The sequence below is a fragment of the Gadus macrocephalus genome, chromosome 3, assembly GCF_031168955.1.
Source record: "Gadus macrocephalus chromosome 3, ASM3116895v1".
NCBI lineage: Eukaryota > Metazoa > Chordata > Actinopteri > Gadiformes > Gadidae > Gadus > Gadus macrocephalus.
Window position 1 is genome coordinate 25,256,859 of NC_082384.1, and position 15,324 is coordinate 25,272,182.

General features: G+C 53.3%; 1 protein-coding gene across 1 annotated transcript in view; it reads right to left on the bottom strand.

The window, feature by feature from the left end:
* The window catches only part of htt (huntingtin), a 58,456-nt gene that overhangs the window by 15,990 nt on the left and 27,142 nt on the right, over positions 1–15,324 (bottom strand). Inside the window, exons 37-53 of the mRNA XM_060047421.1 lie at positions 14,738–14,879; positions 14,237–14,416; positions 12,742–12,918; positions 12,210–12,286; positions 11,978–12,116; positions 11,514–11,636; positions 10,422–10,638; positions 9,205–9,350; positions 8,012–8,189; positions 6,490–6,597; positions 5,781–5,965; positions 4,970–5,096; positions 4,284–4,387; positions 3,424–3,578; positions 2,485–2,624; positions 2,046–2,128; positions 1,792–1,922 (exon numbers count right to left, since the gene is read on the bottom strand). Of these exons, the coding sequence (XP_059903404.1) occupies positions 1,792–1,922; positions 2,046–2,128; positions 2,485–2,624; positions 3,424–3,578; positions 4,284–4,387; positions 4,970–5,096; positions 5,781–5,965; positions 6,490–6,597; positions 8,012–8,189; positions 9,205–9,350; positions 10,422–10,638; positions 11,514–11,636; positions 11,978–12,116; positions 12,210–12,286; positions 12,742–12,918; positions 14,237–14,416; positions 14,738–14,879 (2,412 nt within the window). The remainder of the gene's footprint in view (positions 1–1,791; positions 1,923–2,045; positions 2,129–2,484; positions 2,625–3,423; positions 3,579–4,283; positions 4,388–4,969; positions 5,097–5,780; positions 5,966–6,489; positions 6,598–8,011; positions 8,190–9,204; positions 9,351–10,421; positions 10,639–11,513; positions 11,637–11,977; positions 12,117–12,209; positions 12,287–12,741; positions 12,919–14,236; positions 14,417–14,737; positions 14,880–15,324) is intronic.

Here is a 15,324-nt window from a genome sequence, read left to right on the forward strand (position 1 = left end):
GGAGGATACGAAGAGGGGGAGGGGAGGAGGAGGAGGAGGAGGGGGATGAAGAGGAAGCGGAACAGGAGGAAGGATGAGGAGGAGGAGGAGGAGGAGGAGGAGGAGGAACAGGAACAGGAAGAAGGATGAGGGGGAGGATACGAAGAGGGGGAGGAGGAGGAGAAGGAGGAGGAGAAGAGGGATGAAGAGGAAGTGGAACAGGAATAAGGATGAGGAGAAGAGGAGAAGGATGAGGAGGAGGAGAAGAGGGATGAAGAAGGATGAGGAGAAGAGGATGAAGAGGTAGCAGAACAGGAGGAAGGATGAGGAGAAGGAGGAGACGAAGAGGGAGAAGGATGAGGAAGGGGAGGAAGAGGACGAGGATAATAAGAGGAGGAGGAGGATAATAAGGAGGAAGAGGAGGAGCAGGAGGAAGAGGAAGAAGAGGAGGAGAAAAAGGTGAGACACAGAGCAAGACAACAGAAACCACAAGCATGCGATGGTAAAGAGTCTTGAGTCTTCGTAGTGGTGGATTACGATAGTATTTACACAGCGCTTTTCTCACCAGCGACCAATCGCTTTACAACACTGCCTCACATTCACCCATTCATGTACACATTCACACACCGACGGCGGAGTCAGCCACGCAGGGCGACAGCCAGCTGGTCAGGAGCAGTCAGGGCGAGGCGTCTCGCTCAGGACACCTCGACACTCTGCTAGGAGGAGCCGGGGGATCGAACCAGCAACCTTCCGGTTTCTAGTCGACCCACTCTCCCTCCTGAGCCGCATACCACCCGGTAGTGGGAGGGGGGGGGGGTTGCTCACCGATCGGACCACCTCACTGATCAGCACCACGGGGGTCCGCCTGTTGTTGGGGGTCCCGGGGATGAGCCACTGGCTGTAGAGGTCCAGGAGGAACTGGGAGCAGGAGTGGATGTCCACCCGGCCCGGTGCTTCCTGGGAGAGGAACCGCAGCAGCAGAGAGGGGTTCAGAGGATGGGGGTCGGACATCATGAAGGGGTCCTCAATTAGGTATGAGATAGGGCTGCACCACAGTGGGACATTTTGTCTTTCTGTGGTACGTCATTGCGATATGACAATATCCCACGCCCAGCGATACGAATATTGCACATGCATGTATCGTGATTTTTGATGAGAAAAATATATATCGTGCAGCCCTGGTATGAGGCCCGGTCATTTCATCTTGTATGTAATACTGAAAACTCTGAATGCATGTTAATCCAGCCTTATGATTCTCTGTTCACTGCCATTCATGTTGACATGTTGGGAAAACCTAATGAACAAATGACAGTGATACTACAGGACAGGAGATTAAACCTGGTCATAGGTTTCAGCAAGTCAAATGAAAGACTTTTTAAGACCTTTTTAATACCACCTTGAATGAAATTTAAGACCTTAAACACACGATGGTGGGGGGGAATCCCGCTGTATTACAACCCAAGCATAGCATGTGGGTCACTCAATCCGACTCATTCACCTACCCATTGTCGCAGACTAGCTCGCAAGCACGCAGATAATCGTTTATATATGCAGCTAGCAAGAAAGAAGCCTCTCAACATAAATAGTCCTGCCCCGACCTTGTGTTACAGTATTTAAGACCAGCATATGACATTTGTAACGATTTAAGACTTTTCAAGGCCTTAAATTTAGAAACATGAATTTAAGACTTTTGAGGATGCGCGGACACCCTGACAAGACAACATTTGATTGCCGTTGTGCTGTAGGTCTGTGAGTGTGAGTGTGAGTGTGAGTGTGTGTGTGTGTGTGTGCGCGTGTCTGTGTGTGTCTGACCTGGAGTTGATGGGAGAGGTCGGGGGGGAGGAGGGTGCTGGGGTGTCCGTCTCATCCTCTTCATCCTCACCCCACTCTTCCTCCCTCAGGGGTGTAATGTTGTTGCCGAGCCAGACCGAATGGATCGACACCTGACGGAGGGGGACGGAGGTAAGACAACTCCCCAACGCCTGATCGTACACTAAGAAGAGGACGGATGGTCTATCCCAAAGGCTGGCTGTAAACAGCGTGGGGGGGGGGGGGGGGGGGTTTACCTGTCCTAGTTTGTAGTCCATGTTGCCCATCTCTCTCTCCGTGTTGATCTGCAGCAGCAGCTTCTCGTGGCTGATCAGAGTCCCTGCTTAAACAAACCAACAACACCGACAGAGTCACATCACAGTGCACACACACATGCACGTACCGCAGCACAGGATCTGCATGGCAGTGAGGGGGCAGTGAGGGGTGGGGTGCGTGTGTGTGTGTTTGTTTGTACGGTTGTTTGTGTGTGTGTGTGTTTGCATGGCTGTTTGTGTGTGTTTGCACGGTTGTTTGGGCGTACTGTGGGTGGGGTGTGTGTGTGTGTGTGTGTGTGTGTGTGTGTGTGTGTGTGTGTGTGTGTGTGTGTGTGTGTGTGTGTGTGTGTGTGTGTGTGTGTGTGTGTGTGTGTGTGTGCATGCGTGTTTGTTTGTGCATGTGCGTGCGTGCGTGCGTTACCGGCGGAGGCGGCGGACAGCGAGGGCACGGGGTCCCAGGCGTGGTAGGGGTGGTGCGTGTGGACGTTGTCCCTCTTGGACACCAGCGCCTGGATCTCCCGCTCCACTTCCCCCCGGATCACCGCCAACTTCCTGCCAAATCTGGAGCCCAGCGGAAAGAGCGGTTGTTGACTAAATAGCCCAAACATCTTGGGCTAAATCAAACCCAAGATGGCTCGTGTGAAATAAATCATGATACCCAGGTGACCAAACCGATCAACGTTCATATCTGCTGAGAATCTTAATTAGTTTCGGCCGATAAAGTGTTTAACGGAAGAGGATCAGGGCCACATGGGATAAGCGACGATCTCAAAGTCAGAATGTTGAGATTGAATTCATAATTTTGAGATTCAGATCAGAATTTTCAAATTAATGTCAGTATTCTGAGATTTAAATAGAAATGCACAGTGTGCCTACAAACACCTTGCCTCTCGTACTGAGGAACGCTCCTGTTGGGGGCGTGTGGGTCCTCTCTCACCATGCTCAGCCGTCTCTCTCCCTCTCTCTCTCTCCCCCTCTCCCCCTCTCTCTCAACAGGCCCAGCTCCCTCTCCCCCTCTCTCCATCTCACCAGGCCCAGCTCTATCCCCCCCCCTCCCTCTCACCATGCCCAGCCGTCTCTCTCCCTCTCCCCCCCCCCTCTCCCTCTCTCCCCCTCCCTCCCTCCCTCCCTCCCTCTCACCATGCCCAGCCGTCTCTCTCCCTCTCTCTCTCACTTCCTCTCTCCCTCTCTTAAATAGAAATTTAAGAATACTATTTAGAGTGTCCCTCATCCTGTTCCGTAGTATCTAGATTGTGGTGCCCCAGAGCAGTGTGTTCTGCGGGGGGTCGGGCGGGGGCCTAGTGGCCAGCGGGGGTCCTTGGGGGCCCTAGTGGCCAGCGGGGGTCCTTGGGGGTCCTACCGCGTGTCCAGGGCCTTCAGGCTCTTGTTGCGGGGCTGCTGCTCCAGGCAGCTGACGGCCGGGTTGCCGGCGGCGGGCAGCGTCATGGCGCTCAGAACCAGGCTGGTGATGGCCTGCACCGCCAGCACGTTGAGCTGGGTCCGCTCCAGGTCCTCCTACCGGGGGGGGGGGGGGGGGGGGAAGGAGGAGGAGGAGGAGGAGGAGAGGGAGAAGTTTAATGCTTTAATAGGAGTTGGAGATTCAGTGATATCTGCAAGACTGCATGTGCTTCTTGTACTCAAGCTGTGTGTGTGTGTGTGTGTGTGTGTGTGTGTGTGTGTGTGTGTGTGTGTGTGTGTGTGTGTGTGTGTGTGTGTGACTATCTGTGTTAGTAGTTGTGTGTGTGTGTGTGTGAGTGTGAGTGTGTATGTATGAGTGTAGTTGTGTGTAGTTGTGAGGCTGTGGGTTTGTTTTTGTGTGCGACTGTGAGTGGGTGTGTGAGTGGGTTTTTTCTTGTGCGAGTGTGAGTAAGGGAGTGAGTGTGTGTGAATGAGTGAAAGTGTGAGTGTAAGTGTGTGTGTGTATGACTGACTGTGTCTGCATGCGTGCGAGCGTATGATTGAACAAGTGAGTGAACGAGTGAGTGAGTGAGTGAGTGAGTTTGTCAGTGAGTGAGTGAGTTTCTCAGTGAGTGAGTGTCTCAGTGGGTGAGTGAGTGAGTGAGTTTGTCAGTGAGTGAGTGAGTTTCTCAGTGAGTGAGTGTCTCAGTGGGTGAGTGAGTGAGTGAGTTTGTCAGTGAGTGAGTGAGTTTCTCAGTGAGTGAGTGTCTCAGTGGGTGAGTGAGTGACTCAGTGAGTGACTCAGTGAGTGAGTGAGTGTACCTCCTGCTGCACCTCCTCCTCCTGGTCCATGGTGATTGGTTGGGTGACCAGCACCCCCAGCAGAGTGGCCCAGGTCTCCTCGAACTGGGTCCTGCTGCTCCAGCCTGCACACACACACACACACACACACACACACACACACACACACACACACACACACACACACACACACACACACACACACACACACACACACACACACACACACACACAGTAAGCTCATCAGGACTGTATGATCCAGTCCCTTCGTTTTCCTTTAGTTGTGGTTGTCAGTATTGTGCGTGCTTGTGTTTGTATGGTTGATTGATGCGTGTGCTGTGTGTGCTCCCCTAGAGGGCAAGTTGTCCTTAAAGGAACGGACCTGAGGCCGTGGGGGGGGGGGGGGGGGGGGTTTGGACTGGAAAAGCACACAGTCTGTAGACCTTGTACGTCATGCCCCGTCTTATGATTTCCTTTTTGAACGATAATCTTTACATTTTGAATATTCATTGAAATGAGCTCTGCTTCGCAAATAAATGAAGATACTTTATTTTGAATCTCATCTTGACATTCAGGTTTTTAAAAGCTTCTACTATAGCCTAAGCCTATAGCATCAGCCCAAGAGGGAGCCACACCAGGAACAACAATGGACACCGTGCGTCACCACGAGGACTGCGCATCACTACGCTACGCTACGCGGCGTTTACCCAGGGTGTTGATGCGGTACAGGAACTCCCTGAAGACGTCCTTCTCCTGCAGGAAGTCCAGGGGGATCTCCGGCAGCGTGGTGCCGAACTCGCCCCCGGGGCGCGGAGACCAGCCCAGCTTCCACACCTGAGGAGACCCAGTCAGAGGAGAACACGCGCATTAACACTGGCACCGGTGTTATGGTGCGTCAGTGACCTTAGAGGACGGGTAGACGGCCCCGCCGTCCTCACATTGACTTCCATTATAAAGAATGTCTACAAATATTTGGAAAAGTTCCAAATATTAAACAAATTTGAACGGAAGGGTGCGATTCCAAGCTAATACGAACATTTTAAAAGTGGAATGGGGTCTCTAGGTGAAAACTTGTGGAAGGACACGGGTCCCAAAGTTTGTAGAGAATAAGGAAGGAAGGAAGAAAGAAAGAAAGAAAGAAAGAAAGAAAGAAAGAAAGAAAGAAAGAAAGAAAGAAAGAAAGAAAGAAAGAAAGAAAGAAAGAATTAAACTTAAGAAGTACAATAGTTGAGCGCTGCTTGCAGCACTTGCCTCATATAAAGGAGTAGACTCATTCACGGTTCCTAGTGTAGAGGTTAACTAACTGCAGCACCTGGTCGAGGTGGGCCCACACACGTTAGAGACAGACGGACACACACTAACCAGCGGGGGGTACAGGGGTACAGACAGACTGACTGACAGACGTTCACCAGCGGGGGGAACAGACAGACAGACAGACAGACAGACACTCACCAGCGGGGGGAACAGACAGACAGACAGACACTCACCAGCGGGGGGTACAGACAGACAGACACTCACCAGTGGGGGCACGCGGGTGTAGCTGTTGACCAGCGGCAGGCGCGACAGACTGATGATGATGTTCCTCAGGGTGGGGGTGAAGAAGGCGGGGATGGCGGCGTTCCTATGGTGACCGAGAGCGAAGACGCTCTGAAGGCCCTCCACCAGCTCCGCCATGATCTCACACGCCTGCTGCTGGCACACGTCTGAACGGAAACAGAAACGCTGTTAAAACAACGGTGAATGGACTGCATTTATACAGCGCTTTTCTAACCAGTGGCCTCTCAAAGCGCTTTACAACACTGCCTCACATTCACCCATTCATCCACACATTCACACACCGACGGTAGCAGTCTCGCTCAGGGACACCTCGACACTCTAGGAGGAGCCGGGGATCGAACTAGCAACCTTCCGGTTACCAGCCAGCCCGCTCTACCTCCTGCGCCACAAGCCACCCCGACAGAAACAGTAGGAGAGGAGAGACAGGCAGTATGAGAGGAGAGACAGGCAGTAAGAGAGGAGAGACAGGCAGTATATGAGAAGAGAGACAGGCAGTCGCACGTGTGTGTGCAGAAACACAAAACGACGTCCGTAGGCCTTCCTAAAACCATTCACAGGCACACCGCTGAATCGGTCTCGTATGGATCCCTGTAGAGCGGCGAGGGTTCGCGACCCTCCCGGGACCCCTCCCTGGACCTCCCCGCCCTCCCCATCAGCCGGCTCTACTCACTGATCTCGGGCGGGGGGGCGGAGTCCAGCTGGTCCTCCTCCGCCTCCCGCTCCGCCCTGGTCTTCTTCTTCTCTGGATGCAGCAGCTGGTCGCCCGGACTCACCGCCACTGGAGGGACACAGCGGGCGTGGGACGGCCCAAACAATCCAACATTAGGGACCGCCTCCTGACAGGACGGGATCCCCTATCTATGGACTAGTCTGCCACCGGTCATCAGGGAAGCTGAACGCACTCTACAGTCTGTAGAGGTACGATGGTCCTACAGTTAGGAACATCGTACCTCTACAGTCTGTGGAGGTACGATGGTCCTACAGTTAGGAACATCGTACCTCTACAGTCTGGAGGTACGATGGTCCTACAGTTAGGAACATCGTACCTCTACAGCCTGGAGGTACGATGGTCCTACAGTTAGGAACATCGCGGTGTGAAACGATGCTGGTGTCAGGATTGATACAGAATGCGTGGATGACGCGTGTCAGTGTCTGCCTGATCAGGATAATGTTCCTGTTTCTGTCTCCATCGATGCGTGTTTGATCGTGCTCGTCTGTGTCTGGATCTCCAGTTTGCACTTTCCCTTGTGCTTCATTATTCTGTCTGTTGCAGCGTGTTGCGATGACTGCGACTGGATGCCTGGAGCCTCGTTATGGTAAACCTGCCAGCGCCTCTTCCCCCATTTACAAAGTTCTGTCTGTCTGTCTGTCTGTATTCTTTCCTTGCTCATTACGGGAGTTCTTCTTGCCCTCTGTGGGGGCTAGGGGCAGGGGCAGTGTCATACACACACGGCCTGTTAAGCCCTTTGAGAATGGACCTGTGACTAAGGGCCATACAAATAAAATGTAATTGACTTGATTTGACAGGTGCAGGCGACGTGCTGATGTAACAGAGTCAATTATACAGCAGTAATATGTAGTACTATAATTACACAAAATCTGTTTTAATAGTTATAACCTGTCCTCCCGAGTCAATAGGTGGAACGTTTGAGACTCAGTTTCTGTACCCCGACGTTCACTTTGGTGGGTCCCCCCTATAAATGTGCTTCACGCTTTTGCCTCACCCCTTTTGATGTTGTACTCCTTGGGAGAGGTGAGCGACACTGTGGTCACAGAAATGTCCATGTTTTAGCCTCTGTTAAACTACATTGATAAGTTTACCTGCTAGCTTAAACTTATTGTGTAGTACGCTAACATACTTCTGTCATTTGATTTGTGTAGGAGCTCACGTTAATAAGAGTTGACCGGAGGATATTGTTGTTATTTACACCTTTGTCAGGTACGTTTTCTGTGTTTTAATGTATTAAATGCAACATATGCTATTTTGAATGTACTCCTTGGGAGAGGAGCTCACGTTACGAAGAGTTGACCGCAAGATATTGTTGTTATCTACACCTTTGTCGGAATAAACAGAGATCGCCTCCAAAGACATCCTGGTCCGGGCCTCTTCATCACAACACAACGCAGACAACGGCAGAAACCAACCGGTTAGGCCCATGAACCAACCGGTGCCCCCCTCCCCCCCCGGGTACCTGCGGTGATGATGAGGCGCAGGCAGTGCACCAGGGAGCAGGTGTGGGAGGTGTACTCGGGGCTGGCCAGGCGGTTCCACACGCAGGGCTGCTGCAGGGCGAGGCAGAGGGCGGCCAGCCCCCACTGGAGGTCCACGCTGATGGGCAGCGCGTCCTGCAGCAGCCGCCACGCCATCAGCTGCCCGGGGGGAGACACAGGGGGTCAGCGTGGGGCGGGGGGCTCAACGACTGGGGCAAATAATACAATTTGCGATTATTGCGTCCAATACTGCGATTGTGATTTATTATGCGATTATTTTTATTTTTTTTGTTATGTATCATTCACCAAACAAGCAATAAATCATTCTGTAGTATGACCAACACAACATTGGAAGAAAAATATAAAAATATATTAATTACATTTTATCGCATCATATTACATTGTGAAGTCGGTTTGAATTGGTTTAATCGCTCTGCCCGAGTTGTGCCGTACGGTTTACTATGGAGCGCTGGTGATGGAGTGACAGTGGCTAGAGACGACAGCTGTCAGATGTTTGTGGGGGACATGTGCTGCGAGTCTGCGCCCTGTGCGAGACTGCCCCCGGCATATTTCTGATTAACTAATCCGGAGCGACGCTTCTTTGATTTGACCAGGGAATCGATCGAGCCTGATCGTTCCTCCGCTTCTCTCTCGCGGCACAGTTTTCAGATCGTACCCGACGCAAGACTCGCTTGTTCAGAGTTCGGCTGGATTCTGCATAACCTCCCTCCTTACCCCCCTTACACACTTACACACTTATGTGTGTTGCACGACCTTGCACTTATAAATAGTACTTAGCATCGTGTAGCGTCTTCTCCTAGCTATCTCTCTGTTGTATACGGGGAATGGGTTAACCTAGTGATGGTTAGTGCTTGGCACTTGGTTCTATGAACATCCTTACTGCACCCACAGACATATATTGTTGTTTCTCTTTCTTCTGTCAAAAATTTACTCATTGTTAGTCGATTCGATAAAAGCGTCTGATAAATGCCCTAAATGTGAATATGAATGTACTCGGGGAGAACTCCACTCCTCCCAAAGCTAGAGGGTTACACTGGAAAGCTATTCCACGCTCCACCTTTTTGCCATAAAATAAAATGCTAGATGCCCTCAATGTGAACGTTAATTTAAAAGGGGAGGACCTCTTCTACGTGACCAGCGGCGTCCCTCTCACCTCGGTGGCCGTGACGGTGAAGACGGTGATGAGGTGCTCCTTGTCGACGGGGATGTGCAGCGAGGCGGGTAGCCTGCTGACACTCAGCAGGTACTGGGACAGCGCCCGGCACAGCGAGAGCACCCTGGGGAAGAACCCTGGCTCACCTGGAGCCACAGGAGAGGGTGGTGAAGGACAGGTAGACAGAGAGGAGAGGGTGGTGAAGGACAGGTAGACAGAGAGGAGAGGGTGGTGAAGAACAGGTAGACAGAGAGGAGGGGGTGGTGAAGGACAGGTAGACAGAGAGGAGGGGGAGGTGAAGGACAGGTAGACAGAGAGGAGAGGGTGATGAAGGACAGGTAGACAGAGAGGAGAGGGTGGTGAAGGACAGGTAGACAGAGAGGAGAGGGTGGTGAAGGACAGGTAGACAGAGAGGAGGGGGAGGTGAAGGACAGGTAGACAGAGAGGAGGGGGTGGTGAAGGACAGGTAGACAGAGAGGAGAGGGTGGTGAAGGACAGGTAGACAGAGAGGAGGGGGAGGTGAAGGACAGGTAGACAGAGAGGAGAGGGTGGTGAAGAACAGGTAGACAGAGAGGAGGGGGTGGTGAAGGACAGGTAGACAGAGAGGAGAGGGTGGTGAAGAACAGGTAGACAGAGAGGAGGGGGTGGTGAAGGACAGGTAGAAAGAGGAGAGGGTGGTTAAGAACAGGTAGACAGAGAGGAGAGGGTGGTTAGAAACAGGTAGAAAGAGGAGATGGTGGTTAAGAACAGAGGAAGGAGGATAGAAGCAGTTGGCGTGAACAGATAACAAAATAAAAACGATAGAGTAATAAAACAGTGAAGGAGCATCGACCTGTAGCGCTACACTCCGTTTCAACAATCGGATATAGCAACTCCTTTAGGGAGGTTGTAAATGCAGCACAGCTCAGTGGAAAACACAGGATATAAAACCATACAATAAAAACACAAAGTAGTGCGAAGGAAAACCAAAAGAGATGCTAAAGTAAATGCTGAAGTAAGGACAAACAGAACAAACAGTATGAATTATTAATTGGCCCAGTGGTAGTACTTCACAGTGTATTCAAGCGTGTAAATGCAATGTGTAAAATGTTTTATACATAATCCTCAGAAGGACGGTTTATTTGATAGTATTCAGGTCATTAAGTGTTAACACGACCAATCTAATCCACCAAAGGTGTCACACTGTACTACATCGCGCTCTCTCTACTCATCCGTACCGTAGACCTCAGCCAGCCGGTCCCAGTACGGCTCGGGTTGGGTCGGACTGGTGGGCGGCAGGAAGGACTGGTGGGGGACAGGAAGTGCCTGGGTGACGCCCGCCAGCTGCTCCAGGGTGACCTGCAGCGCCGTCTCCATGAGCAACGACCCCTGACCCCGGGCCAGCCGCTGCCTGCCCACGCTCAGGGAGGGGCAGAGCAGGCTCAGGTTGAAGTCCTGGGGGGGGAAACGGACGACACTCATTATGGGATGCATGGGCGGATGAAGCCGTTACCCTCGGAGACCCTCGGAGACCCTTGGAGGGTCTGCTTAGCTCAGGAGAGTCGGCTGGTAACCAGAAGGTCGCTAGTCCGATCCCCGGCTCCTCCGAGCGGAGTGTGGAGGTGTCCCTGAGCGAGACGCCTCCCCCTGACTGCTGCTGACCAGCTGGCTGTCGCCCTGCGGGGCTGACTCTGCCGTCGGTGTGTGAATGAGTGTATGAACTGTTCTGAGTCTCGTTGGATAAAGGCGTGTGCTAAATGCCCTTAATGTAAATGTTGATCTCCTTGGGGTCATGGGTGGAGGTGGGTGATGGAGGTGGAGGTGGGAGGTGGGTGAGGTGGGTGTTGGGGGGGGGGGGGGGGGGGTGGAGGTGGAGGTGGGTGTTGGGGGGGGTGGAGGTGGGTGATGGAGGTGGAGGTGGGAGGTGGGTGTTGGGGGGGGGGGGGGGGGGTGTTTGGGGGGGGGGGGGGGGGTGGAGGTGGAGGTGGGGGAGGTGGGTGTTGGGGGGGGGGGGTGGGTGTTGGGGGGGGGGGGGTGGAGGTGGGTGTTGGGGGGGGGGGGGGTGGGTGTTGGGGGGGGGGGGTGGGTGTTGGGGGGGGGGGTGGAGGTGGGAGGTGGGTGTTGGGTGGAGGTGGGTGTTGGGGGGGGGGGGGGGTGGAGGTGGGTGTTGGGGGGGGGGTGGAGGTGGGTGTTGGGGGGGGGGTGGAGGTGGGTGTTGGGGGGGGGGGGGGGTGGAGGTGGGTGTTGGGTGGAGGTGGGTGTTGGGGGGGGGGGTGGAGGTGGGTGTTGGGTGGAGGTGGGTGTTGGGTGTTGGGGGGCAGCTGTCTCACCTTGCAGCTCATGATGCTGGAGAGGTCGGCGGCGGGCAGCTTGGTCAGCAGCTCGGTGGTCTCCAGCAGCGAGCCGTCCCCGGCCAGACAGCACTGGGACTTCACCAGGTTCACGTACCACTCCTGGAGGACGGGGCCAACGGTTACCACACACTACCGCTAAAAGGTTGGGGTCACTAGGAAACGCCCTTATTTTCTAAAAGGAAATCACCGTTTTTTTTTTCAGAAATACAGACTAGACATTGTTCATGTGGTAAATGACTGTTCTAGCTGGAAACGGCTGGTTTTTAATGGAATATCTACATTAGGTGTACAGAGGGACATTTCCAACGACCAAAGAGGCTGAAGAGGCTCCCAACAAAACAACAGATGCAGTCCCACATTTGATTCCACTCTAAACGTGGAGCCAACGTTGCTATCGAAGCACATTAGCAACGCACATTAGCGTAAATTCAAAACATCACCTTGTCGGCGACGACCAGTTCCGGGGCAGGTGGCGGATCACCGTCCAGGGGGTGTGACGTCACCGGGGGGGCGGGGCTAGTGGTCTCCTCGGCAACAGTGGCTCGGAACCTGTCCAGCAGAGAGTAGAACCTCTGGTGCCTGCAACAGGAGGGGGAGGAGTCGGACCACGTTCAGCGTTCGCCGCGATCTCAGTCGAGGTGCCAAACAATGCATCAACAGACGAAGACCCACCTCTGGGCCAGCCCGCTGGACTGGAGGTAGCCCTGGAGCCGGTCCAGTTCCTCCGTTGGCAGCTGGGCGATGCTGTTCTGTTGGGGGAACGGCAGAGAGAGCTCAGTGCTTTAGTTTAAACACAGTGGAACACAGTGGGGTGCAGAGGTTCAGGTTTAATCAATCTAGAAGCCCAACCCAACCCTAACTCAAGTCAATTGGCACGAGTCGATCCAATCAACAGGCAATATCCTACGTCACAGACGTTTCTCACATACACACGGAAACATGCGCGCGCCGCACACCCACACAAAAAACATCGACACACCCCCACACAAAAATATACACACACAAAAATATGCGCGCACACACACACACACAGAGAGACATGTGCACAGACACACACACAAAAACGGACACACAAATACACAGATACACAAAAACATGCGAGCACACACACACACGCACAAAACGTGCACACACACACACACAAAACATGTACACACACACATACACAGAAAAACACACACACACACACACACACACACCCCACCTGCAGCGTCTCTGCCAGCAGCATCTCCACGCGGCGACAGGCCAGCGTGTCGACCATGCGGGCCAGCACCCTGAAGGGCGTGCTGAGCAGCTTGTCCACGTACAGCATCAGCAGGGAGCCCGACTGGCTGAGGTGGATCCCCTCCAGGCACTGCAGGGTCTTCTTCAGCATGGTGGGCTGAGGGGGGGGGGGGATACAGGGTGTGAGAGGAGATGAGAGAGACGGTATGAGAGGAGATGAGAGGAGAGAAGAGGAGGGAGAGGCAGTATGAGAGGAGGAGAGACACGGTATGAGAGGAGATGAGAGGAGGGAGAGGCAGTATGAGAGGAGGAGAGACACGGTATGAAAGGAGATGAGAGGAGAGAGAGGCAGTATGAGAGGAGGAGAGACACGGTATGAGAGGAGGAGAGGAGAGAGAAGCAGTATGAGAGGAGGAGGGACACGGTATGAGAGGAGAGAAGAGGAGGGAGAGGCAGTATGAGAGGAGGAGAGACACGGTATGAGAGGAGAGGAGAGAGAGGCAGTATGAGAGGAGGAGAGACACGGTATGAGAGGAGATGAGAGGAGAGAGAGGCAGTATGAGAGGAGGAGAGACACGGTATGAGAGGAGGAGAGGAGAGAGAAGCAGTATGAGAGGAGGAGGGACACGGTATGAGAGGAGAGAAGAGGAGGGAGAGGCAGTATGAGAGGAGGAGGGACACGGTATGAGAGGAGAGAAGAGGAGGGAGAGGCAGTATGAGAGGAGGAGAGACACGGTATGAGAGGAGAGGAGAGAGAGGCAGTATGAGAGGAGAGGAGGAGAGACACGGTATGAGAGGAGGAGAGGAGAGAGAAGCAGTATGAGATGAGGAGGGACACGGTATGAGAGGAGAGGAGAGGAGGGAGAGGCAGTATGAGATGAGGAGAGACACGGTATGAGAGGAGAGAAGAGGAGAGAGAGGCAGTATGAGAGGAGAGGAGGAGGAACACGGTATGAGAGGAGGAGAGGAGAGAGAAGCAGTATGAGATGAGGAGAGACACGGTATGAGAGGAGATGAGAGGAGAGAGAGACAGTATGAGATGAGGAGAGACACGGTATGAGAGGAGGGAAGAGGAGAGGAGGAGAGACACGGTATGAGAGGAGAGAGGGGCAGTTTGAGAGGAGAGAGGCGAGGTAGGGAAGTTGATGAGGAACGGAAATGGATGTTACGCTTAAAAGACAATAAGATTCCATTTCCTGTCGAAAACTAAAGCCGAAGTTCCTTGGTCTAAAATGAATAGATAGGAAAATACATAGAAAAAACGTTAAGACACAAAAAAAAAACATGTTTTTATGTCCTCAATCAATTTCCTAATACTACAAACTCCAATGAGAGCCAAAAGATGAAGCGGTCGTGGTGTGACGCCCAGCGTGCGTTTGTCGTCAGGTTTCTGGGTCGCCTCGGTGCACATTAGTGGCCGAGTGTTCAGACGCTCGTCGTGGGTCCTTGAGAGGCGGCAGGGCTGTGCGGCTCACCGTGGAGAGGTTGTCGCAGCGCGACTGGATGGCCTGGATGAAGAGGCCGCTGGCCGCCGAGTTGCGGTGCACGGCGCTGATGAAGTCCTGCACGGGCGGCTCGTGGGACAGGCTGATGAGGTCACTGACGTGGTTCACGATCAGCCAGGTGAGGTGCTCTGAGTCGTGGAGGTTCTGACACTGCAGACGCACACACACACACAGAGGGAGACCTTAAGTTATGTGTGTGTGTGTGTGTGTGTGTGTGTGTGTGTGTGTGTGTGTGTGTGTGTGTGTGTGTGTGTGTGTGTGTGTGTGTGTGTGTGTGTGTGTGTGTGTGTGTGTGTGTGTGTGTGTGTGTGCACACGTGCGTGTAGATAACAAAAGGTATAATGAATGTTCACACATCCACAGAGACGGGTGGCCTCATCACCATCATCACCACCATCATCATCATCATCATTCGAGGAACCATCTCGTGATTGTTGTGCTGACGTGCGCTACGGGGTCCGGGGGTCTCACCACGTAGTCACAGAAGAGGACGAGCGCGCCCCTGCGGACCACCTCCCTGTTGATCATGGCCAGACGCCACTCGGGCTTCTCGTCCTCGCCCTCCCCGGAGGAGTGGGGGCTCAGCAGCTTGGTGCAGGACAGGCTGTGGCCCCTGGGGGCCGGAGGGGACAGGGGGGCGGCGGTTTAGCAGCGAGGGGGGTACCTTAATGAGCACCCCTCAAACACAGGGCCACTCGTAGTAGTGGAGCAGTCGTTCATTTTGTGATAAGTGCACCAAATGTGGCAGACGTGTTGACGGATATATTGGAAACAAAACAGTCAATTGAAAAGGAATTGATATGCATTGTCCTTGGATAGTTTGCATTTGCATTGCCCCTGTAGCCACGAAGTCTGATACTCAGGCCAATCGACAGACTACTGTATTGTACTGTATTCGTTCCAAGCCATGAGTGGGTCGGCTTAGCTCAGGAGGTAGAGCAGTTGTCTTGTAACCGAAAGGTTGCTAGTTCGATCCCCAGCTCCTCCTAGCTGAGTGTCGATGTGTCCCTGAGCGAGACACTTAACCCTCACTGCTCCTGACGAGCTGGCTGTCGCCT